Source organism: Magnolia sinica, chromosome 1 (genome assembly GCF_029962835.1).
Source record: "Magnolia sinica isolate HGM2019 chromosome 1, MsV1, whole genome shotgun sequence".
Taxonomy (NCBI): domain Eukaryota; kingdom Viridiplantae; phylum Streptophyta; class Magnoliopsida; order Magnoliales; family Magnoliaceae; genus Magnolia; species Magnolia sinica.
Window position 1 is genome coordinate 50,607,276 of NC_080573.1, and position 25,770 is coordinate 50,633,045.

Below are 25,770 nucleotides of genomic sequence, written 5' to 3' on the forward strand. Positions count from 1 at the left end.
CTCATACAAGGGTTACATACACATCACTATGGGCCGCATCACATGGGCCTCGAATACATCACGATGGGCCTCAATCATGGGCCTCATATACAACAGGTGGGTTGCATCAATGGGCCACACTAATGGGCCTCATACACATCAAGTGGGTCGCATCAATGGGCCGCACTAATGGGCCATAAGTATATCAAGGTGGGCCTCATCACCTAAGCCTCACATGTCTCACATTAGTCCTCACACAAGGCCATATGTAACATCATAATGGTCTCTATATACGGGCCACATGTGCATTATAATGGACCATATCCCATGGGCCCCGAACACATCGTAATGGGCCACATCCCATGGGCCTCTCATACATAACATCGGCCTTACCATCTGGGCCAGTTCATACATTACATCGGCCCTTGCCATCTGGACCGGAAATACATCACAATGGGCCACAACCCATGGGCCTCTCATACATAACATCGGGCCTTACCATCTGAGCCGGTTCATACATAACATCGACCCTTGCCATCTAGGCCGAAAATACATCACAATGGGCCACAACCCATGGGCCCTAATACTCAATGGGTGGGCCCTACACATGAGCCTAATATACATCACAGGTGGGCCCTGCACATGGGCCTCATACACAACGAGTTGGGCCTATCAATGGGCCTAAGGGAGAGTGACAATGCGGACATTTACCCAACATTAATCTTACAATATGGACCTCAAACTATCATTGCTCCCAAGGCACGGCCCGCCATAAATATTATTACACAAACCATGGTGGAATCACACATTGCAATGAGCCTTATGTACATCCCACTGGGCCTCGGCCCATGGGCTTCAAATACATCAATGAGTTGTAACACATGAGTCTCATATATATCAAGATGGGCCTCAACGGATGACCATAACTATATTAAGATGGGCCTTATATATATCAAGGTGGGCCTCAACAACGGGCCACAAATACATCAAGATGGGCCTAATCACATGGGCCTCATGTATATATCAAGGTGGGCCTCAACGGATGGCCACAGGTACATAACAATGATTTCCATCATTAAAATCCTCAAGGCCCACTGTATCATTTATTTTTCTATCCAATCTGGCCATAAGGTCACACAGACCTGGATTAAGAGGAAACAAATTTCCTAATGATCCAAAACTTATGTGAAACAAAAGGTTTCAATGGCAGACACTCACTCCACACTACTACTTTTGCTATGTGGTCCGCTTGATCCTAGATCTGTCTAATTTTTAGTCTCAAGCCTGTAAGACAAGCTGGCCAAATGGTTAGACGGTTTGGATGTAACACATGCACCATGGTGGGGGTCTCCATGAACTGTGGATCTGACTCATTCTTTAGCTCATGCCATAAAATGAGCTTTTAAGGTAGTTGGACAGTTTGGATGCAACACATGCATCATGGTGGACCCCACCATCCAAACAGTGGACGGCGTGAATACAACACATACATTATTGGGTGGGTCCCACCGTCCAGCGCTGTGGACAGTGCGGATGGAGCACATACACCATGGTGGTTCCCACCGTCCATAGCCGTGGACAGTGTGAATGAAACATATACATCAATGGTGGGTTCCACGTGGGGCCCACCATAATGTTTATTTGCAATCCAACCTGTTGGTAAGGTCACACTGACCTGAACGAAAGAAAAAACAAATTTCATATTAATCTAAAACCCCTAAGAAGTCCCAAATGGGTTTCAATGGCAGCCGTTCAATCACCATTGTTTCATATGATGTGGGCCACCTGAGCCATGTATAGGGTTGATTTTTGGGAGGGGGACCCACTGCCTTAAGGAGCATCAGTTGCACGGTGTGGATTTTAGGAAGTTTGAGTTGTAGTTTGATTCTGAAAAATATTCCTAGAGTTGATATCACTACTAAGGGATTATAAAGTCGCTTTTTTTTTTTTAAATTTTTATTTTATTTTATTTTCAATAAATTTATTTAGAATTTTATTAGAATTATTTCTAGTTTTTATCTCTACCCGAACGAGCCCAATATCGAGCATGTTTCGGGGTACAGAAACAACAGGGTGATTTTCAACGGTAAAGGAACTGTTTGCTATGCTATGGTCCGCCAGAACTTTGAATTGGCTCCATTTTTCGGCTCAACGCCTAGAATGAGGTAAGAAAGGGGATGGATGGACAAGGGGCCCACCCAAGCCCCCTTTGTTTTTTTTTCCTTACTGGCATTAGTGCATCCACTGTCAGCTCACACTTTACTGTGAAGCCCATCCAGTGTCCAGGGACACTGGACGGCTGCATATAACACATTTAAGGTGGGCTCCACCCATAAACGTGCTACTAGGGTGGGCCACCAAATGTTTGGATGGTGTGCATAAGACACACATCAAGGTGAGGTCCATTTGATGAATGGTTTGGACATCTCATAGCACATTAAGTGGGCCACATAATCACATCTTCACACACAAAACAAATGAAAATGAGAGGGAGAGAGAGAGAGAGAGAAGCACCCACCTTTGATCTTCTCTTCCTTCATCCGCCTATAGTCTCTAGAGCTCCAAGGAAACGATTCTGACGGTTGAGATGGGCTTTGAATGGTGAAGATGGGAGGTAGGAAGGTGGGCCACACTAGCTCTCTCATGGGGAGCTTGGACATGGGCTGCTTGGGAGGAAAAATGAGAGAGAGAATGAAAGAGAGAGAGATGATGGGAGAGGAGTGATGGGGTGTGTAAGAGATGAGGTGGAAATGTTGACTTTGGGGATGGTGTAGTGTACGTAGGGGATGGGATACGGTACTTGACTTCATGGGTGTACTTTGACAAGTGAAGTGATTGATGTGATGGATTCTCTACGGATTTGCAGCATGCGGCGTTTTTCTCGAACTGAACACGGGCCTACATCTCCTGGCTCGGGTATTGTCTTGGTGCATGAGACGCGACAGCAGAACTGCGACGACGGCGCGGTCACAATGATACAAGTCTTAGGCTGAGCCGACTCAGATCGACAGGATGCAACTCAGGGTCGCGCGCAAATGCCGATTATCGGTCGTAGGTTGTTAGAATTCGACCGAGAAGACTGCGGAAGTCTATAGAACAGTGTAGTTTAGGATACGGGTCTTACAAAGTAAGTTTCTCTCACTTGATATTTATGAAAAAGTTACATATGTGTGTGTGTGTGTTTTATTATTTATTTATTCATTTGTTCATATAATTAATTTTTGCCATCTTAGTTGTTTTTTTATTTGATTTTAATTTGATGTAATTACTTATCATGCTTCGTAAATTGTCATTTAAATTTTTTTATATCACGTCGGTTATCATTATTTTAGTATGCTTCAATTTGACTTTAATATTCGCTTATTATTAATTGCACCTTAAAAACTCATTTTTTGCATTTACATTTTGTTTTGTTGAAATTATTGCAAAATCTCGAGTTGATATGTAATTTTCTAGATTCTTAGATTAATAAATCACATTGCATTTATATTTTTTTTACGTAGTACTTTAATTAAGATCTAATAGATTACATTGCATGTTTATTTTTTAATCATGTACAAACAATTTACATTGATTAAAATTTTTATTGTTAGCTTGATAAATTTTGTACATAAAGTATTGTGGATTGATCAAAGAATATCGATCATTGAAATTTTTTATAAATATTTGATTCATGCAATATTAAAAAGATGCATCATTAAAATAGTCATGAAACACACAAAAAAAAAAGGTAGGGTGATCAAGTCCTCTGGGTTGAAAATCTCTAAAGCATAAATAAGTGGGGCAACTTAGATAATTGGGTTGGAAGTCCCATAATCCCAATCGGTACCTCTTGGAACTTCTACTATACCTTTAGGTGGGTAAGCATGTCAAGATTGCAAAAGATTCCCATTGTTAGGTTCAGTATGGTAGTAGTTTGACCAACTAACGTACAAATGAGTCCCTCGCCAAGTGCCATTTGGATGAGTGAGCATGTCATGCAAGAGGTTCCCATTGTCAGGCTAAGCATTGTATTGACGCGGGTGTTGACTAACCAATGTAAACTGGCCCTGGTGTTAAAAAGAATAAACCACACTTATTACTATGGATTATAGCATATGGTGATTTCATTCATTTATTTTTTTCTTTGAATTTACATTGAAAAATCTTATTTATTAATATCTATATCTATTTGCTTTAATCAAATAAGTAGTGTATCTTTTAATACATTTTATTCAGATTATATGACATTATTTTTAAAATCAGTGTTGAGATTACTCATTAGGCTTTGCAGCTTACCCAGTTGGGATTTTAAAATTTCAAGATCAAGATCTCGTAGAGGTGCTTAAAAGCTTTTATATTTATATTAAATTTTCATTTATGTAATATTTTTTGAATAAGTTGTAATGAATATTTAGTGTGCTAGCATGGTGATGACATGTTCTAAGACGTGAGTTTGATGATAATCTTTAATAAACAGGACATGGATAATTTATTTTTTAAAAATAAATATTTATTAATTTAATTTATGGATGGTTATATGTTATGAATGATAATCATTTTGTCAATATATACGTGAATTATGAAATGTAAACATAAAAAACATAATTTATGCCTTCATGTACAGAATCGGGGTCGGATATACCTAAGTGCCGGATTTCAGGGCGTGACACCTATCCCTTTAGCAATTCCTTTTGTGGGCTGGCTTCAAGGCTTGAATCTCATGAGAATGCAGGCTTAACCAAGGCCCATGAACAAGTGGTCTTAATAAATGTCCATGATACAAGTGAGCTTTCCAAAGGCCCAATTTCTATATCTTGTGAGCTATTTCACAAGATACATAATACAATCAATATAGGAGATAATGGCTACCTCTACACTCTTATTACACTGGAATGTTAAATGGGTCAAATGGAACATATAGTATACGTGCAAATTCACATGATCACAATCACACATTCCATCATATGCATTAAAACCATTCATCACAATTAACCACACATCACATGTTATCCACACCTTATATTAATTAAGCCTAAAACATAAGTTAATGATCGGCCGTAGTAGATGTCAAAGATAAAATGCATATATCAAGGTAGGATGCATGGCTAATGGCCTATTGTCTTATCTGATGCATGGACAAAGCACCGACGTCGTGTTGGGTACGGAGGTGGCTAAGCTAATATTTGTGTTATCCCTTCGTCCAGGTCCTTAGTGTGATCTGTAAAAATGGACGAGAAACACATACATCATGCTGGGGCACACAGAGCACTACCCACCAGCCACCGGGCTGATGGCAGGGGAAGTAGCCAATCCATCTCGCCTGGTCGTACTGAGCGGAGGGGCTCTTAGACAAGGACGTGAATTGCGTCTGCAGAAGCTCCTGTGGTCAAAAGCTACGTGGGGCTCCGTACATCAGTTTCAAAAGATCACGATAGGACAAAAGTCCAAAGCTCAGGCAGATTAAAAGCTCGTGAGAACGAAAACGTTTACGATGGAAACCTTCCTGGAGTGGACCATGATGTTTACATGACATCCAAGCCGTTCATATGGTTATTAACACTCAGATAAATGTAGGTACAAATAACGTCCTGATACAAACTTCTGGGCCTCCGCAAAGTTTCCAATAGTGTGTTCAATCCCTCTGTTTCATGTGTGGGGTCCACCTGACTTTTGGATCTATCATATTTTTGGATTTTTGTCCTATTGTAATCTTGAGCTACTGATGGACAGAGTGGATTTGTCAGGGGCATCTCTGTGGACCCCAATAGCTTCCAACCACAAGCAATTCGTGTCCCTTGGACAAAGCCCATGTACACCTGATCAATAAACGGGCTGAAATTTTAGACTCGGCCATAGCCCATGGGCCTAATGTTTCAGTCCAAACATATCGCGAAGTGATCCAGGCCGTAAAGCATGATGGCCCAGGCCGGCCCATTGACATCCCTTGACACGGCCAAGGACATCAGAGTTTCACGTCCTGGTGCATCAGGACCCGGTAACTAACTCCTCCGGGGATAAACCCTACCGCTCTCTTCGATTCTCTTTCAAACCAAGTCCTCTCTCTCTCTCGTATCCAATGAAGAAAACTTGAGAAATATCAATAGTGTTTGAACAATGCTCCCCCTCTCTCACCGCCCACTCCACACACTCCTCTCCTGCAACCATTTCCTCATGGGCTCCACGCACTTGCTAAAATGCGTCCCCTGCTCATTACACCTCTCCTCTTTTCCCCTTCACCATCTCCACACCCACCCTCACCTCTCCCCCCGCCATTTGGAAAGACCCACCTCCAAATTCCAACATTACTCCCTAAAAAAATCTGGGCTTGGCTCATTTTCACCTCTCATGCTCTCAAGAACAGGTTTTTTTTTTTTTTTTTTCCGGCTAAAAAATTTCCAAAATCTTCCAATTTATTTGATACATTTACATCTATATCTATGCATATATGAGAGATTTATTTTCTGCAGTTCATTTGTCACGTCCGGAAGATGAGAAAACGGATGCAGAGCGACTTGCAGTGTTGAAAAAGAAATTGGAAAAAGAAGGGATAATATGCGGTTCGTGTAAGCCTGGGCAGTACTCTCACATGTTATGCCCAATGGTACTCTTCTTTTCATTTCATCTGTGTGTGTGTGTGTGTGTGTGTGTGTGTGTGTGTGGTGGGTCCCATGAGCTCGAGCTCTATGGGCCCCACCGTGATGTGTAATGGACATCCACGCTGTGCATTTGGTAGGTCCATTCTAGCTTATGGGATGTGCGAAAATACAGCTCTATCAAGAACTCAGGTGGGCCACACCATCTGAAATAATGAGAAATCATGCCTAAAGCATGTAAAAGCACTTGGTGGGGCCCACCTGAATTTTGTAATGGCCTAAACTTTGGTGTTAGCCCTCATCCATGTGGGACACACAATGGATGGGCTGGATATCTAAACCACATCTCAAGGGTATTTTCCTTTTATCAGGAAGGTGCAAACCCTCATTTGACCTGCAAGAGTTTAGTATCTTTGAGGATTCTAAAAAAACCCTTGAAGACGATTTTGTGATTAAGAATTCCAGTCCTCAAAATGAGCCGTTGATGGGGTGTTCAAAGGCGACAGACGTAGGCTCTTTATACACAACCGTGCCCTCCCACTGAGGGAACTTATCATCAACTCACGGCCTCAAACCTTAGAAGGTGTGACAGTACCTATCTTGCACTAATGAGGATGTTGGCATTTATATGAGAGTCTGCGCCTTCCATTGTTCACAAGACACAAACCCTCTTTGATGTCTTCCACACTTGTGCTTTTTCACACCCAACACTACCACTGTTGAATCCGAATTTTGAAGTGCAACTGACACATTGGTGTTTAGGATGCCATGTGGCAATGTTTGATTGGCCGATGGATGACAATGGTAATTGGATTTCTGCCATCTCCATCTTTCACATTTGACCCTATGTTGGGGGTTTTGGATGTGTAGGAGAGCCTTTGTGTTTGGTTGGCTTGGGTTTAAGGGGTTTCCACGTTAGGTTTCTAGGGTTCAAGCTTTTCGCATTTACAAGTGTTGGTTTTGGGATCTAGGTTAAGTTTCAATGCAATTGGTCCTGTTTTGGGTGGGGTGTCTACAAATGCCTCTTTTTGGCAGAGATTGTCTACAACCAAATGCCAAAACAATAGACACCCCACCATTCTAGTCAAGTGTAGAGGTGGTTGGATCCATTCCGATCGAAGTGTTTGTGTTAGCTATTCGTTTAGCAAAAGGTAACTTGGGTGTGTCTGAGGGTGATGTGAGTGTGGTGATCGTCCTTGCGCTTTGCAACCTTACGGGGATCCAACCACAACTCTCCAATTGCAACCAATACTTTGTAATAGGAATGTTCGGGAATATGGATTTTAGGTGGGGCAGTCGCCTATGCGCTTCGGCCTAACTATTGCACTTGGATTGAGAAAAATGATGTTCTTTACCACGTGGTTGCCTTAGTAGCGGTTGTGAGTTTGATCATTGAAATTGGTAGTTACTCCACGCTTGCAGTGTTATGGGAGCCCAACTAGCACTCTGCAATTGTTAGGCTCAAGAGTTATCCTTGACTGGGTATGCTCAGGTTATCTTTCATTGATCGAACTTTTGGTTTCGACACTTAGGCTTTGCTCGAACTTTTGATTTCAACACTTTGGTTGTAACAAACTCTTTCACTGATAATGCGCGGTTGCCTTGACAAAAAACCGGCTCAAGTATGGCTTTTGTTATTTCTCTTTCATAATGCGATCGGACTGACACCGAGAATTCAAGTTAGCCACTTTAATGTTGCATATGAATCTAGTAAAACTGAAAGGATTGGGAAAACTAAATCCAAGTTTTTTGTTGTGTAGGTGCCCCCCTAGAGGTCTGGAAGACTTCTCATTGCCTTGGACTCATGCCCTTTTTTGAAAAATGATTTCTATTTTGAAAGAAAGGCATTTATTACTTGGACGTTCCACTTGGGGAAAGTGTTTACAAGGATTTTAGAAATATGGATTTATTTAAAAAACTAGATCCATTGGAGATTTATTTGTAAAACAATATTTCTAAAAGGCTACTTTTATTTGAGGTAACTTCATTGGGGATGGGGATTCACTGATCTTTCCAGAAGTTCCTCTTAGCTAGGGTTTTTTTTTTTTTTTTTTCGGTTTCTGTGGATTTTTCATAAGTGTTTGTTCGGAAGAAAAGTTTATCAAGGATTGTGTCTGGCATCCTTGGGATGATTTTATTAGCCCTCTGTTTTTTTTGCTTTCCTGAAAACAATATCCAACAACTTGCGATTCAACAATCTACTAAGGGAAACCTAGAAATCAATGATCACACTAAGTTATTGAAACCAATGTTTTAAATATCGACAATATCAGCCGATATATCCCATGATATATCTCATGATATATTGGCCGACATTTTCAATTTTCGATCCATTTTTTGCTATAAATCACGTTAAATCAGTGTCAAATGGTTACAAATTTTGGTTCTTCATGTTTTTCATGAAAAATCATGGATTTGGAGCTTCAATTTTGAGATTCGGGGGAGATATGGCAAGTTACGAAAAATTGAAAAAATTAGAAATTTCTCAATTTCTCGCAAATCAGTTGCAATCTTTGTGTCCAAACATAAAATCAAACATGTATGGAACCTGATCTAGTGATTATTCTTTTGCTTTTAAATGTATCGCTTGTGTTTCCATACACGTCTTCTTACGTTTATAAATTATATGAATAGACTTTAAATATACTTGCATCAGTTCAATCAGACAGTGCATGTTATAGGACCCCATACAAATGAAACCCCAATTATGTGCACTTTTTAAATATATATGTATATATTTGTAATGTTTTGATTTCTAAGTGTGTACTGACGCCTTTTTCAACAATTCTTGAAGTTTCCATGAAAAATTCGACTAATTTCCCAATATTCCCACGTTTCCTAACAACAACGATACATTACGCGATACAACCGATATATCCCATGTGATAACCGTTATGTATCCATATTCCAATGGTGTGATACATTACGTGATAACGATATTTAGCACATTGACATTGTTTTAAATATCGACGATATCAGCAGATATATCCCACAATATATTTTGTATCCTATCTATGCAATACGAAACGCATATGTAGTGCCGATATGTCCCACCTATTCGATTCAGTGAGCATTTTCAATTTTCGATCACTGTATTTGTTGCAAGTCACATTAAACTAGAGTTAAATGACTACAAATTTATGATTCTTCATGTTTTCCATGAAAATTTATGGATCTAGAACTTCGATTTCGAGATTTTGGGGAGATGGGTCAAGTTGCGGAATAGTGAGAAAAATCAAAATTTCTCAATTTCTCACAAATCAGTTGCAATCTTTATATCCAAACACAAAATTAAACATGTATGTAACCTGATCTAATGATTCTTCTTTTGCTTTTGAATGTATTGCTTGTGTTTCCATACATGTCTTCTTATGTTTATAAATTATATGAATAGACTTTGAATATGAATAGATTTTGAATATATTTTCATTAATTCGGTTGGAAATAAGGTATTCAAAATCGGTTACATAACGACCGTAACATAACGGTAACGGTCATAACCGTTACATGTTATGGGGTCGAAATGGCCTTAATGGCCATTACAGAAAATCAGGCCATAATGGTTTGTAACAGACCGTAACGGTCCAGTAACAAATTTTTTCAAAAACTAAAAAACGGCCGATACGGGGGCCGTAACGGCCGTTATGACCTGTATCATAACAGTAACAATGGTGGCCATTATGGCCACTGTTCCCATTTTGGAACACCTTGGTTGGAAAGTACAGATATTAGGACCCCATATAAAGGAAACCCCTATTATGTGCACTTTTTTTTTGTAATGTTTTGATTTATAAGTATGTATTGATGTCTTTTTCAACAATCCCTGAAGTTTCATTGAAAAATTCGACCAATTTCCCAATGTTCCCATGTTTCCCAACAACAATGATACATTACGCGATACAATTGATATATTCCATGCGATCACCAATATTTACGCGATACATTAATGATAACGGTATTTAAAACATTGGTACTAGGAGTGTTCAAGTGAATGAATGTGACTAAAGGTTCCCAACTTCAACAGGTTCCCTAAGCAATATACCTCTTGGGCTGGATGGAAGTCCTTCAATATGTGCTTGGTTGGTGCCTTTTCAGAGGCCTTCTTGAAGGCAAGACTCGAGAGGAATTTCCTACGGGCTCGATAGGTAGAAAGTGGTGTTCACGGTATGAATGCCAGTCTTGCAATTGCTCCAGGTTTGCAAAATGAGTGTACAGGAAAATACAATGTAGGAGGGTAAAGTGCAGCGAAGTACTGGAAAATACGCTTGAAAAAGTAGGAGACTATTAAAAAATTTCCAAAATTTCTAAGATCCCACATTTTGAGTTGGGCCTACCTAGCAGCTAGCAGATATCCCTAGTGGAGTCGCCAAATCTGTCAATGCTCGGGGTGCCCCACTCTCCTCCTCTCTTTTCTCTCAGGGCCTATTTGTTTTTCAATTCCCTGGGTAAATGAAGTGTAAATGGGTAATTATTATTTACCCTTGTATTTACGCTGAGAAGCCACCTTTGTCATAGACTTGATGTTGACAGTGCATTGGAAGTTTGGAACCGAGGAAAGGTGGATTTTTCCCACTAAAACCTGTGGGGCCCACTATTATGTATGTGCTTGATCCGTGCCGTCCATTTGTTTTTTCCTCTAATTTTAGGGTATGAGCCCAAAAATGAGGCAGATCCAAAGCTTAGGTAGACCACACCACATAAAACAGGGGCAAATGAATGCTTACTATTTATTTCTGTTTTGGGGCGACAAAAGTTCTTGATCAAGCTTATTTTTGTGCTTTTCCTTCATCCATATCCGTGTGACGTTATGAACAGGTTGGATGGCAAGTATGCATTCCTGTGGGCTCTATGCTCATTTTAACTTTCAATGGTAGGTGTTAAATTCCTCCTATTTACTATGGTGTGGTCCACTTGATCCTTGTATCTGCCTCGTTTTTTGGCTCATGCCCCAAAATGAACACGTGGAACATATGAGGGAGTGGATCAAACACATGCATAACGATGGGCCCCACAAATGTTACCACTATAATTTTTGTCCGATAGCAATGCCTTTGCACCACGGTTTTCGAGGCTAGATTGCATCTGAAATTCTTCTTTTCCAAACAGCTCTAAAAAGTAATAATTGCTTATTTACAACTCATTTACAGTGGGTTTTTAAAAACAAACAGGCCTTAAATCTCTCTCTCTCTCTCTCTCTCTCTCTCTCTCTCTCTCTCTTCCTCTCTTGGTGGAGAATGTTGTCCTGTTCTTGGATGGAGGGAGTGAGGGCTTATATAGCTGCTGGTGGAAATCCAATTTCCACCAGCCGCTTTGCTGGCTCAAACCCGAGGCCTCCTCCTTGGGTTTTCGCGTCCATTGGATGGATTGACTTTTGGGGTCAGCAGCGGTGGCTGAAACTGGATTTTCACCACTATGTTGTGAATCCGAATTGCAAAGCGCAACTGATAAACTTATGTTTAGGATGCCATGCGGCAGTGTTTGATTGTCTAATGGATGCTGGCCGAAATTGATTTCCACCTTCTCCATCTTTCACATTTGGCCCTATATTGGGGTCTGGGAGGTGGAGGAGAGCCTTTTCGTTGGTTTGGCTTGGGTTTAAAGGGGTTTTTGGGTTAGGTTTCTAAGGTTCAAGGTTTCCGGGTTTCTAAGGTGTCGGTTTTGTGATCCAGGTCCAGTTTCAGTGTTATTGGTCTTCCCGTCTCAGGTGGAGTGTCTATACAAATGGACGATTAAAAATAAAGCGGTGATAAAAGAAAGGAAGTGAATAGTTTTCTCATGAATGGATGTTTCCTTTTGATTGGATATTGCTAAGATACGTGGAATCTGTAGGAAACCTTTGTTGGCACCAGGAAATTGCAAGGACTATCTTGACGCAATTTATAAGCTACTGGAAGGGAGAAATAGCTTTTCTCATTCTTAAATAAACACTTTCAGTGTTATTGTTCATCCTGTTTTAGGTGGAGTGTCTATACAAATGGATGGTTAAAAATAAAGTGGTGATAAAAGAAAGGAAATGAATAGTTTTCTCATGAATGGATGTTTCCTTTTGATTGGATATTGCTAAGATATGTGGAATCTGTAGGAAACCTTCATTGACACCAGGAAATTGCAAGGACTATCTTGACGCAATTTATAAGCTATTGGAGGGGAGAAATATCTTTTCTCATTCTTAAATAAACACCCTGTTTTGGGAGAGAGTTCCTTTCTTTACCCACTATCCAAACATCCCACTCTCCAAATAGGCCCAACAGTTGTGAGCTATCATAGAGTCTAGCCTCTGAATAAAGGTCTCCCACCACAAGGCTTCACCCCTTAATTACATAAATGTCCTTTGTTTAGATTTAAAACACTTCCCATGTCCTGCAATAATGCAGAGTTTCAGAAATTCTAGAAAGTAATCGTAAAATTTGCTCCTCGCTTCTCTTGTTCTTTATAGTAGAGATGAATTAAGCTCAATAATAGCATCTCATGCATAAGGTTTAGAGGAAAGTTATTTGATACTCATGCAGACTGTGATGTTCCATATGCATGCATGCAAAAATTTGACGCGGCATATCTAGCTCGTATTAAAACATCTAAACAGTGGAACCCACTGTCGATGGGGCATTGCCCAATTTTAAAATGAGTAAATGATCGTAACTTGGATTACTGTGCATTTGTTTGTTGAATGTGGACCTCTGATTATTATCTGTTTTGACAATCCATTGGATGTTGGACATCCTGTGTTCTGGCCCATCAATGATGGGGCCCATGACTCGAACAATTTAATTTGAGGTACATGCATGCCATGTGTACAATTGCAGTGTGCATGCGTATGGAGCATTGCAGCCTGCTGGAGTATCAGAGTTTTTCTGGAAGGTTTTTTCGTGGGTCCGTTGTACTTGTGATTTACTGTCTATGATAGGAAAATTTCACCTGTTGACCGCTTCCATGCACGATCCATGGTGTACAAATCTTAATGATTGGGGAATCCAGTGAGCCCCACTATTGCCTGAAAATGGAATAGTCAAAGTTATACAAGCCAACGGTTTACATTTAGTGAATGCCCATTGATTGGATGATGTAGGTCACTCAAATGGTGCAGTTTTTTTCTGGGCCATGTATGATGGGGTCGCCTATTCGAATGGGTTCTTGTAACCAAGTGGCAGCCCATGTATGGCAGAGGACCTAAGGTCTACAATGATGGGTGCTCCTATGGATCACTAAACTTGTCCTCTTTTGGTTATTGTCATTAGTCTGGGTACCCAGTAGTATCCTTTCTTTTTTTTTTTTTTTTTAAATAATTATTTATTTATTTTTTAAATTGCATTATGTCCTCTTTCCAGTAATATGTCATTCCATGTGTGTGCAACAGTTATGGTAATGTATTATGTATCTGTGGTTATTGTGTATACGTATTTGTAAATCTTTAGATTCAATTGCTGTTTGGGATGTTTACAGTTCTGGTGTGTTTTAGCAACACGCTCTCATGTCCTATATTTTAATTTATGCTGTGTAGTGCATCCATGTCCTTTATGAACCAACTTTTATCTTTTTTTGCTATGGTAGTGTCAAGGTGGTGACTCGATGGAAAGGAGTTTCTCTCTTTTCATCCGCGAAGATGGGTAATTTTATTTTTCATTTTTTATTTTTATCTTCTGGAGTTTTGCCAAGCACACAAGTAGTTCTCCATGCACCTCTACATAAAGGCCATGTGTGCCAATCGGACACTTTTGTAGGTGTCTGGCGCATGGATTGGGTAGGGTCCGCAGTCTGGTTGATTGTCCCAAAAGATCAGGCTGGTCCACTCATCAGGCAGAGTGCATGTGTTAGTTGAATTCTGGATGGTTGTCAAGTTTTTGAAACCATGCATTGATTACGTGCATTTGGGTCCGTCTTGCATGGTGGGGCCTACCTGATGCACGATTTGGAAGTCACACACTCTTTACGGCGTGTTTGTATTCATGGCTTGTACCGTCTTGTTTTGATTAAATATCACATCACATGTTTAGGTGGGTTTGGGGGATTGATGGGAACATGGTAAGCGCAGGTTTGGTTTCATCAACCGAAGTGTTTGTTGAACCTCTCCAATACACCTTCCTGTATATGTTTGGATTTGAGTATCCACAAAAGTTTTGTGCATGGGGCTGGGGTTGGGGCTGTGCTGGGCCCATAAACATGTCTTGGAACAAATCCACTCCGTCCATCTGTTTTGAAAGACCACAGCAGGACTGGATTCTAAAAAACAAGCAGATCCAAAACTCATGTGGGCCATACCACAAGAAACAATAGATTACAAATGCCTAGGGTGACAGAAGTTTTTATCAGGATGACATTTGTTCCTACAGTTTATCTGAGTGGTAATAACACTATGAATGGTCTAGATGGAATCCAAAAATCATAGTGAGCTCATGTTTCATTGGTGTGGCCCACCTGAATTTTGGATATGCCTGATTTTTAGAATCTTGACCTATTGTGGTACTTAAAAACAGATGCACGGAGCAGATTTGTTCCAAGACATCTGTGGGCCCCACACAGCCCCACGCAGGGGTCACAGGCAATCTGCTTCCGTCATTTCCAAAGCACAGAATATCTGTCCGAATCGGGAGTGGATTAGGTGTGACCGAGGCCAAACTGAAGACTGTCCGGCCCTTACCGTGGGGCCTACCTTGATGTATGTAATCTATATCCAGGCTGTCCATCCGTTTTCTTAGATTTTTTAATGGGTTGACCACAAAAATGAAGCAGATCTGGTGCTCAGGTAGACCATACCATAGGAAATGTTGGTGGTTATCCATCTATGGGCCTCAAAAGATTATGATCAAGCTGAAATTTATTTTCTTCCTCCATCTGCATTAGTGTAACCATATCAACAGTTTTGTTGGCAAATAAACATTACGGAAGCATTAAGGTGGGCCCTACTAAGTTTTTAATGGAAGCGTGTTTAAACACCACTGTGTCCCATGGTATGGTCTACTGGTGTCTTGGATCTGCTTCCTTTTGGGGCCCATGCCCTAAAACGATATGGAAAAATGGATGTACGGCGGTGATGTATAATACATACATGCAGGTGGGCCCCACAGCTGGAGAGCACAGTCAACGGTTTGTTCCAGGGTAGAACTTAAACCACAAACCGCCCGAATCCATCTCCCGATCTTCCTACCAGAATGGCATAAACCCGTCAACAGGACTGGATTGTTTTTTGAGGGTGGGAATGAAAACCCAAACCCTGCCAAAACAAACGGGCGATTATCTTGAAACGTGTGTAATTCCATTCAATTATATTGTTTTGGTGAATCCAAACATGTATGTGTCTGTGTAGAGGTGCATGTGGGCTTTGTGAAGCTCAACTTCTTTATACTGTTCATGCAACCACTCTCTACCTCTGTTGGACTTCTTTTCTGTCATGCTTGGTATTTACTTTGAATGTTCTTATTGGACATTGTAGAGACTTGGCCATGTGGTCATGCTTTAGAGCTAAATGTGGATGGAGAGGTCATATGCGGGTAACTCCATTATTGGTTTCAAACAAAGAAGTAGGCATGCTTTCTTTTCAATCTACTGGAAATGCGAGTACACTTTCACTTTGCCATCCGATTGCAGGCCTCTATAGATGGAAAAGGATACAACAATTTCGAGAAAAGTTCAAAGGTTAAATCGATTAGAGTAATCACGGAGGAGATGCTTTACCTGCAACCATTATGTGATGAGGTAATTAAGTTCCTTTCTCTATGGCATTGCTTTTTCATTCATTTCTCATATTTGGATAGTTTATGTTGTCCAGTCTGGTTTGGGTTCTATTTGAGTTTTGTTGCAAGAATTTGTGATGTAATTTCTTTGAATTTGTTTCACAAGTGCACACATGTAGGGCCAGGGGTGGGTCCCACCTGCTGGCTGATCAATGAATTAAAAGAAAGGATAATTTGATTATTCTGCAGTCCAATTGGTCTTTGGGGCCCAAAAGGCCAATAGCAAGGTCTGATTAGTGGTCTGATTGGTCTGTGGGAACCACAGATCCAATAGCTGGTTGTCTACTTGGATCGTGAGGCCTACTTAGCCATATTGCTTCATGGTAAGCATCTTTTGTATCTTTTTATCGGTAATAGCTTCTAATCTTTCAAAATAAAAAGTTTCTTTTTCTAGAATAAATTTGTTTATCAAGTTAAAGTTCTGATTAAATAGATGACTACATGAACAGAGGCCTACGTGTAGCATGTATAAGGCCCTGCATATGCAACTGCAGATTATTATTTTGATACAAAAGATTTATTTTAATAGCATGTAACTCGTTGTTGGTGAGGGGTGTGTGGCTCCTTCAACTAGTGGTCTGATTGGTCTGTGGGAACCACAGATCCAATAGCTGGTTGTCTACTTTGATCATGGGGCCCACTTAGCCATATTGCCACATGGTAGGCATCTTTAGTATCTTTTTATTGGTAATAGCTTCTAATCTTTCATAAAAAATAAAGTTTCTTTTTCTAGAGTAAAGTTGTTTATCAAGTTAAAGTTCTGATTAAATAGAAGAGTGCATGAACAGAGGCCTATATGTAGCATGTATGAGGTCCTGTGTCTGCAACTGCAGATTATTATTTTGATACAAAAGATTTATTTTAATAGCATGTAACTGGTTGTTGATGAGGGGTGTGTGGCTCCTTAAACTAGTGGTTTGATGCCCTAGATCTCTCCTCTTACCCATTCTTCTCTATTTTTGCCAGTGTTTTAAACAGCGGTAGTGTGATGCGTAGCGCTCAGCCCTCTCTAGCGTGTAGCATAAGCTACACGAAACTTCTATTTTTTAATTTAAAAATAGGACAAATATAATAAATAGTGAAAAAAAAGGAAAAAAATATAAAAATGCCTGAAAGATGATTCATTTTATCAATTATAAGCATGTTCAAAAAAGTTATTAGTTATCATTTATCAAAAGCCAATTCACATATATAAGCCAAATCAAATAATTATCACATCAACAACTTTCTAAGCAAACCACTTTAATTAATAATGTCAAATTGAAACCACAAGTCACAATTATGAAAATAAATAAAAATCCCTTAGGTTAAAAGTATCAAGTACAATATAAGTGTCACATTCCTCAACATTAGAAACAAAGAAAATGTGAAAAAAATAATAAAAAAATAAATTAGTAAAAAAATGCATTGTAGCTTACGTTACGGACGCTACACGCTACGTAGCTGTAGCGTATGCTACGACCCTTGTAGCATACGCTACAGGGGATTTACACTATTTGGGATGCTACGTAGCACTATGGCCACGCTATGCTACGTAGTGTACGCTACCGCTACGCTACGGGCGCTATTTGAAACATTGATTTTTGCTTTCATTGCCTTGTTTATGTGTTTTCTTTGAGTTGAGGATTCTTTGACTCCAAATAAGGTATGTACAATCTGAAGTTGTTTTCTTTCAATTTGGGTTTAATTAAAGCTTTATACTTCATTAGTTTTGCTATTGGAGCTAGTCCTACTTTGGGACGTGATTTTCTTGTTTGGGAATTCTTTTGGGGACCAAATGTTCTCACTTGAATCCATTGAATTAATTCGAACCCTCGTCGCAACCCAATTTCAAATCAAGTTCCGCACCACAGGCCCTTCTTTAAACCCAAACCCTAGAATTCATGCAAATCTTAACCACAACGCATCGTTCTCTCTCCAATTATCAACTGGAACCCGTACTCCATGCCAAACTGCCACCCTAGCCCACAGACATCCCTAATCTACACCTGAAACCCATCCTAAGCTAGACTCAAAACTCAAACCCTAAGCCACACCTTTATTTAGCCTAAAATTCAGACGACAACCCATATAAGACACCCAATTTCCAAACTGTAGCTCCACTTCACCCAAACCCCAGACTGCAGCATATAAAACCATCTAAAATTACAACTTGCAACATATCCACATCTCCAACTGCAACCTCAATTTTCAAAACTGCTCATTCCACATCCATTAGCTGACCCAAAATTTTGTCAAACTCAAAAAACACATCGATTCATCAATTGCAACCTTAATACACTTGTAATATTAACCTGGGATCTAGTTCTCCTTCCCTTCTTCAAACTGTTATACATAAATAGTGCAAACTATTAAACCATTTCTATAAATTCATTTTCCTTACAGCATCCACCATCAGCCTCAAACATCCCCTAAACCTGTACCTAAATCGTTCCTTAATCCAACCCTCTATCTCAGCTCAGCTGCAACTTCAATCAGCACGTAGGGAACTCTCTACATAATTCTGCCCTCAAACATCCTATATTCAACACCTATCCCAATTCCCAACGGTTGTCACATGCCGATATAGTGGCACAATGCATGACCATATGATGATGGAGGCCTGGTGGGGTAATATGTTTAGAGATATGATGCAGCACTAACAAGTCACCACTGAATGTGTGAATGCACTACGGGACAAACATAAATCTCATGAGAAGGATAATCTTGACCCTTTTTTTTTTTGGGGCATGCAAGACAAAAAAAAACTCTCTTATTATGAAGGGGAGAAGCCCATGAATTACAAAGAATGAAGAAGCTAAAGTCTCAACGCAAGCAAAGGAAAAAAGAAGGAAAGAAAGAAAGAAATAAAAAAGGCCCACATCTCGGGCAAGGGAGAGAAATCCACACCTTGGGCTAGGGAAAGCCCACACTACAAGCCAGGGAAAGACTCCTACATGAAAATAGGAGTATCGACAAATGACACAAACTACGCATGAGGACCAATATGAAGGATATGCGTAAGCTTGGCAATAGCCTTCCTACGTGATGAGGAAATAAGAGATAGAGGCTTGAACTTTGGATAACACACTTTTAATAGCTCTGGCTTCCATCTACAACTTTTAGGGGGAGCTAGAGGGAGTTGAGATGATCTCCTTCGTGTTAGAGCTGGGCACTTCAACTTGGACACTTGAAATGTTAGCTTGAAGAAGTCTTGTTAAGCCAAGAAAAATAGAAGAGGGAAAAGAGCTAGATATGTCTTTCCCTCCAGCCTTCTAAACAATAACCCACCACTCTTTACATAACAGAAGGGGAAAACAAAGAACACCAATCTTGGAATTGGAAAGAGGAGCATAACGAAGTTACCAGCTTCCAAAATGATCAGAGGAAGAAAAAGCTGCATCACCTTTTTCAACAGTATGAGGGATAGTAGGGGGAATATCCTAGTGAGCGGCAATAACAGTGGGCAAATTATTACCAACCCTAAAAAATAGATTATGACTCCAATATCCTCAATAATATGCTTAAGCAGAATTTCCTTACGAACTTCCTTTTGAGAAAAAAAATGGGAATTTCTCTCTCCAAACGTGCCACACAAGCATAGGAAAACAAAGATTAGCTATAAGAGAGCAGCCGGAGCTAGATGGTACAAAATTTGTAAGAAAGGTAACTATTGCATTAAAAATATTAGTAGAAGTTGGCATACCAACATCAAGCTTAATATGCAAACATTTCTAACAAACATAATCACATTTAAAGAAAAGATGCTCATTAGATTCAATAATCGCAGAACAAAAAAAGCAATTAAGACATGTGGAGATAATACCAAGCGCAAAAAGAATGCTTCAGGATATGGTCTCTAAAATGAAGCATGTCATAAAACGGAGGAGGGAATGGGACCAGACATGCAACTAGGATGGATTGCGAAAGAAGGCTTGCCAACAATATCAGGCATCGTGATAACTTCATTATCATACTGATAAATCTTAATCTCTCCAATCTCATTTATAATATGAGCAAGATCCCCTGAAGAAGTAGGAAGAAGGCTCCAATTTCCATTCTGAATGAGAGAACTAACCTTGGTATTTTCTCCAATGCTTGGACCACAGACCACTTTACTACCAAACCAGGTAGCAACCATTTTCTAATCAGGGGATCATACCAAAAGTTAGTAAATCCACCAATTTCAATAAGAAATTTAGTATTTGCAAGGCAATAGGGCAAATTGAAAGAATGCTTCTCCAAGCCCAAGATGGGTTGTCGAAAATCCAAAGGTCATGTTAAAACGGGTACTGTCTATCATACATGGTGTGCCATAACGGCCGTCAAGGTTGTTATATAAAGGTAATAGTGGCAACCGTTACACGTTACACGGTTGTAAAAGCCATAACGATCGTTATAGAAAAAATGATCCGTAATGGCCATTACACCCCCGTAACAACCCGTTACACCCCCGTAATAGCCCGTTACACCCCTGTAAAGGCTTTAATGCTGGAGGGATGGTATGTCACTTTGGTCGAGATAAAACGGTTGCCCTTGTGTCTGATCGTTTCTATTAGCCTAATCTCCAGCGAGATGTGGCTAAGATTGTAGGGTACTGTCAGACATGTCAACTGGCGAAGTAGAGGAAGTAGAATACATGTTTATATACTCCTTTGCCAGTTCCACATGCCCCGTGGCAAGATGTCAGTATGGACTTCATGCTTGGGCTTCCCAAGACTATTCGTAAGCACGACTCCATACTCGTGGTTGTTGATTGATTTTCTAAGATGACCCATTTCCTACCCTGTTATAAGACCTCAAATGCCTCCCACGTTATTAAGTTATTCTTTTAAGAGGTTGTGTGACTCCATGGAGTACCTAGATCCATCGTGTTTGACAGAGATACTAAGTTCACTAGTTATTTTTGGAAGACTCTGGTATCTTTTGGGTACGAGGCTCCAGTTTTCTTCAACATATCATCCCTAGTCAGATGGTCAAACAGAGGTAGTGAACCGTAGCCTAGGAAATTTGTTAAGATGTCTGGTTGGAGACCACCACAGGACCTAGGACACTGTTCTTTCCATAGCAGAGTTCGCGTATAATTCTTCAGTGAACAGGTCCATAGGAATGAGCCCGTTTGAAATTGTTTGAGGTCGTAAGACCCCAAGCCCCCATAGATTTGATCCCCATGGCTACCCCACAACGTTCTTCAGAGTTAGGAGAGTCCTTCGCCCAGCATATACATGCATTGCATAGTGAGATGAGGAGGAAGATTAATCAAGTAATGAACATTATAAACTTTCTGTTGACACCCAGGAGATTTATGGAATTTCAACCTGGAGATGACGTCATGGTTTGTATTAGGTTTGATCGATTTCCACCTGGATTCGTGAAGAAGCTTCATGCCCGTAGCATAGGCCCACATAAAATTGGGAAAATATTAGGGTCTAATGCTTATGTTGTTGATATCCCTGCCACCATGGGCATCGGTTCCACTTTTAATGGGGAAGATCTAGTTCCCTTTCACGTGCCATTACCTCTATCCACTGGTTCCCCCGTTTCTTCCCAGACCCGCTCTATATATGGATCTTGGCCACAACCTGATCTTCCTGTACCCATCTTACATTCTCTTCCACCTGCACTGAGAAGAGACGAGATAAATGAAATTTTAGACTCTAAGGCGGTTTCCACTCGCTCTTGGGGTTTCCAGAAATTCTTAGTCAAATGGAGGAACAAGCCCTTTACAGATAACTCTTGGATCACAGAGGCAGAGCTGCAGCGCATCGATCTCGATTTACTCGAGAGATATAGGAGTTCACTTTCGCCGGTGGCAACTTCTTCCTACTTGGGGAGAATTGATGCGGACATCAGTGGTGCACCCTTTAAAGTGTACTAGAGGAGGAGGCGTCGTCGACAGAGTACCGGAGCGGAGGAGTTGATGTGGATGGACGCTGGGTCCATCAGACCCATTTTCTGATGCGCTACAAGTGCAGGAGCGGCATGACCGCACCCTGATCATAGATCCATGGGTCGGATTTCACACTGTACCACACGAGTGTTTTAGTTTTTAGGCGTTTTTGTTATTTTTTTCTTGTTTCAGGGGCTTTATTGCACTTTCTTTATTTTTTCATCTTTTTGTTATTTTTCTTGTTTTTAGGGGCTTTAGTGCACTTTTACTTTTTTCATAGCTTATATATACGTTATGAGAAACCCTATTTTCATTATTATTGAATGAATAGAAATTCGTATCTTTTCTTTCTCTTTATTTAAGAGATTAGGGTTTCAAGATTGCCCCTTGGGTGTATTGAGGATTCCATCCTGATTTCAAGTTTCCTTCTTTCTAGATCTTCGAGGTGCAGGAAAAGGTAAGAATCATCCTCATTTTCTTTTGACGATAAAATGACCTGTACTTTCTTCATCTCGAACCTTTCATTCTTCACCCCTTTCGTTCCTCTCTGGATATCCCCTTTCTAGTTTGAACAGAAAAGAGGGATGGTGAGTCAGTAGAATCAGATCCAAACATGACCGTGGACTGACTTATGTTAGATCTGGAATATCCTCATATCCCTAGGTCCTCCCTTTTTACTGTTTACGCGATTTTATGCTACGGGGCATGATCTTGACGGAATGACCTTATCTTTGTGTTGAAATTTACCTAATCCTTTTGATTGGAAATGGTTAGTTGATTCGTGTATTTATTTGAACATTCTTTAACCTGATTATACATGCATCTAGGATTAGGTCATCACATGTCCCTGCATCACCATGACTGGCTCAATATGTCAAATGAGCATATAAGTAAAGGTTTTCTAAGATGAAGCTCAAAGGTATGAGTGAAAATGGTGTAATGCAATCTAGAGGGATGCAAATGGATCAAGGAAAGAAAAAAAGGATTGTTGGGAAGAAGTCAACAATCCTCTAGTCAAGAACTAAAGATAAAAAAGCTCCCTCTGAAATCTTCTTCTGAAACAAAGAAATCCAAAACTTAAAGAACTTCTACTTAACACAATGCTTTACACATTCCAGTATAGCCTTATATAGGCCTAAAACAAAAGAAAGAAAGCCAAATTTATGTAAAGAATAAAATACCCTTTGACCCTAAGGGCCTTTTGTAATTTGGCCATAACTCACGCAAATGGCATAAAAATTGCATGATCTTGGTGCCTTTTGAAAGATAACTCAATAGGCTATCAAATGAAACCAATTTTATGTCATTTTGACATCCAAAACTGTGACAAATACAATAGGGAAATATTAAGTAATCTGGACTAAATCTGACCCCAACAACTATAAATACTATGAATTCAGGAGCCATCTAATTTATCCCCTTAGCCTGACAATGTAATTTGACCGTTGTTCTCATCAGATTTATCATCAGACTATGGATCTAGTCCATATAATCAATTAAGAAAATTCGAATGGTTGGATTCATTAGATTTTTAATGAACCAGCTTGTGTGGTAGTTTGGTTGCATCGATTCCACCTTGCTTTGAAAAAAATTCGTCCTCGAGTTAAATTCAGCTGCATTAAATCTTTTGCATGGATTCCCATTTGTATTGCATTTTCGTCGGCTTTGATCGTAGTTGATGGTGGAGGCCTAGGGAGTTTGACTGGCAGCTCGTGTGTGATACTATGTTGAAATACACTCCCTTTTTCCTTCACTTTATGGATGTCTTTCATGTTCTAGGTGTGGACTTCCACCTCTTTTGTAGTAGTGGATTTGATTGCCTTGGAAGTTGGATGTTGGATTGTGGATCTTGTCATCGTCCCTTGTCTTTGATCAACTTCTTGCCATCGTAAAGTTGCCCTTGTTAGATGTGTGTCCTCTGATTGGTGTTGAGATGGGACCAACACATCCATCTCACTCATTTAGTTGCCCATCTCATTCTCAACCAGTGTTTTAAATAGCTTATGCTATGTAGCATGTAGCTGACACAACATAGCTCATGAAAATAGTTGAAGTTGCGTGTAGCCTACACTACACGCTAATTAGAATACGCTACAAGCTACATGTCCTATGCTACAAATTATTTTTCACTAAAACATCAAAATCAATTAATGTTTTCAATGCTTATTTACATTTTTCTTTTCAATAAAAATAGTTAATCTTTTTAATGATTCTAGTAGTAGAAGTAACAATATTAAATCGGTTCATTGCTATTTCTTTATCTTTATACTTAATCCTTGGCCTATTTCCTTTTACTTAAGGTTGTGTTTAGTTGCACCAAATATCATGAAATTTCACGATATTTTGCACCAACTTAGACTGATTCATAATGAGCTTCAATGAAATATCAGGATATTTGGTACAACCAAGCACAACCTCAATTAAAAATAAGTAGCATGTAGCTTACACTACACACTATGTAGCTTACCCTCATGCTTCAGATATTGAATGCTACACTCCGCACAATTCGCTATTTATAAAATTATTCTCAACCAACCTAACCATGGAGTTATCCTAATTTGTCGATCAATCTGTCTCTTTTATTGGGTTCCGTAAACTTATCTTTTAATTTGAACAGAACTTTCTCCGATTTAGCTTTGGATCCATAACAAATTCGTACGTCGATCCATTAAGTAATCCAATTGTGGGTTCTCTTGGATCACCATGCTTGCTGCCAACACATCTTTCATGGGATCTTCAGACACAATGTGTCAGGACACATGTTGAATCAAGGATTTGAAGAATGTTTTATTCTCCTTTGAGAGTTCCTTAAAACCTTTTGCAATCTCTTTCTTGTGTGCATCCTTCCTAATTTCTCCTCCCTCTTCTTCGAACCTTCTTGGCTTCCGTTGATATTTCTTCATGATAAAGTTCTCTTGAGTACCCAAAATATTGTTCCTCTTCTTCATAACATTTGGAGGGGTATTTACTATTTGTAGAGATCATCATAAAAAGTAGGAATACAGGTAAGAATTGGGGTGGTATGAATAGCGATTGTCATAGCCGTGGTAACCTGGATACGAATCGGGAGGCAGATATGGATGACCAAAATAAACATGGGAGTCCAGATTGGAATAGATCATACGAAGTGCATGAATATCTTCCTTCGATCGACATTTTGAAGATACAACATGCATTGTATTTAGGTTTGGGTTCTAGATCTAAAGGTTTTAGTCAGTGTGAATAGTTATTTTTCTTTGTGGATTTGGGTAATGGGTTTTTGATGGATTTGGGGAATATGGAAGGTTAGGGTTTTGATGGGTTTGGGATGAGAATGGGAGGAAAGGGAAAAAGGGTTTTATGGGTTTGGAAAAGGGTTTTGATGGGACAATGAGAAAAAAATGGATAAAGTGAAAGGACTGAAGAAGAGGGAAGATAGGGAAAAGAAATAAAGAGCAGGTGGTGAATAAACAATAAGGGATATATATCCCCAATTTCCCAAAGAACTTGCTTTAATATCAATTAATGCAACTTGAGGGATGCAAATGGATAAAAAAGGAAAAAACAAGCTTGTGTGCAAGAACCCATCAATCCTTTGTTCAAGAACTAGAGATCTAAAAGCCCCCTCTCAATCTTTTCC

At 39.8% G+C, this 25,770-nt stretch overlaps 1 protein-coding gene across 5 annotated transcripts in view; it reads left to right on the forward strand.

Annotated features, from left to right (window-relative positions):
* The first annotated feature begins 5,987 nt into the window (after nucleotides 1–5,987).
* The window catches only part of LOC131248984 (twinkle homolog protein, chloroplastic/mitochondrial), a 103,956-nt gene continuing 84,173 nt past the window's right edge, over nucleotides 5,988–25,770 (forward strand). Inside the window, exons 1-5 of one of the 5 annotated variants that reach the window (XM_058249523.1) lie at nucleotides 5,988–6,322; nucleotides 6,429–6,562; nucleotides 14,103–14,158; nucleotides 15,982–16,039; nucleotides 16,137–16,244. In XM_058249523.1, coding sequence (XP_058105506.1) covers nucleotides 6,076–6,322; nucleotides 6,429–6,562; nucleotides 14,103–14,158; nucleotides 15,982–16,039; nucleotides 16,137–16,244 — 603 coding nt within the window. In that variant the 5' untranslated portion in view covers nucleotides 5,988–6,075. Of the gene's footprint in view, nucleotides 6,323–6,428; nucleotides 6,563–14,102; nucleotides 14,159–15,981; nucleotides 16,040–16,136; nucleotides 16,245–25,770 lie in introns of those variants that run through there. The other 4 variants (XM_058249539.1, XM_058249530.1, XM_058249536.1 and 1 more) reach the window with 4 other exon arrangements.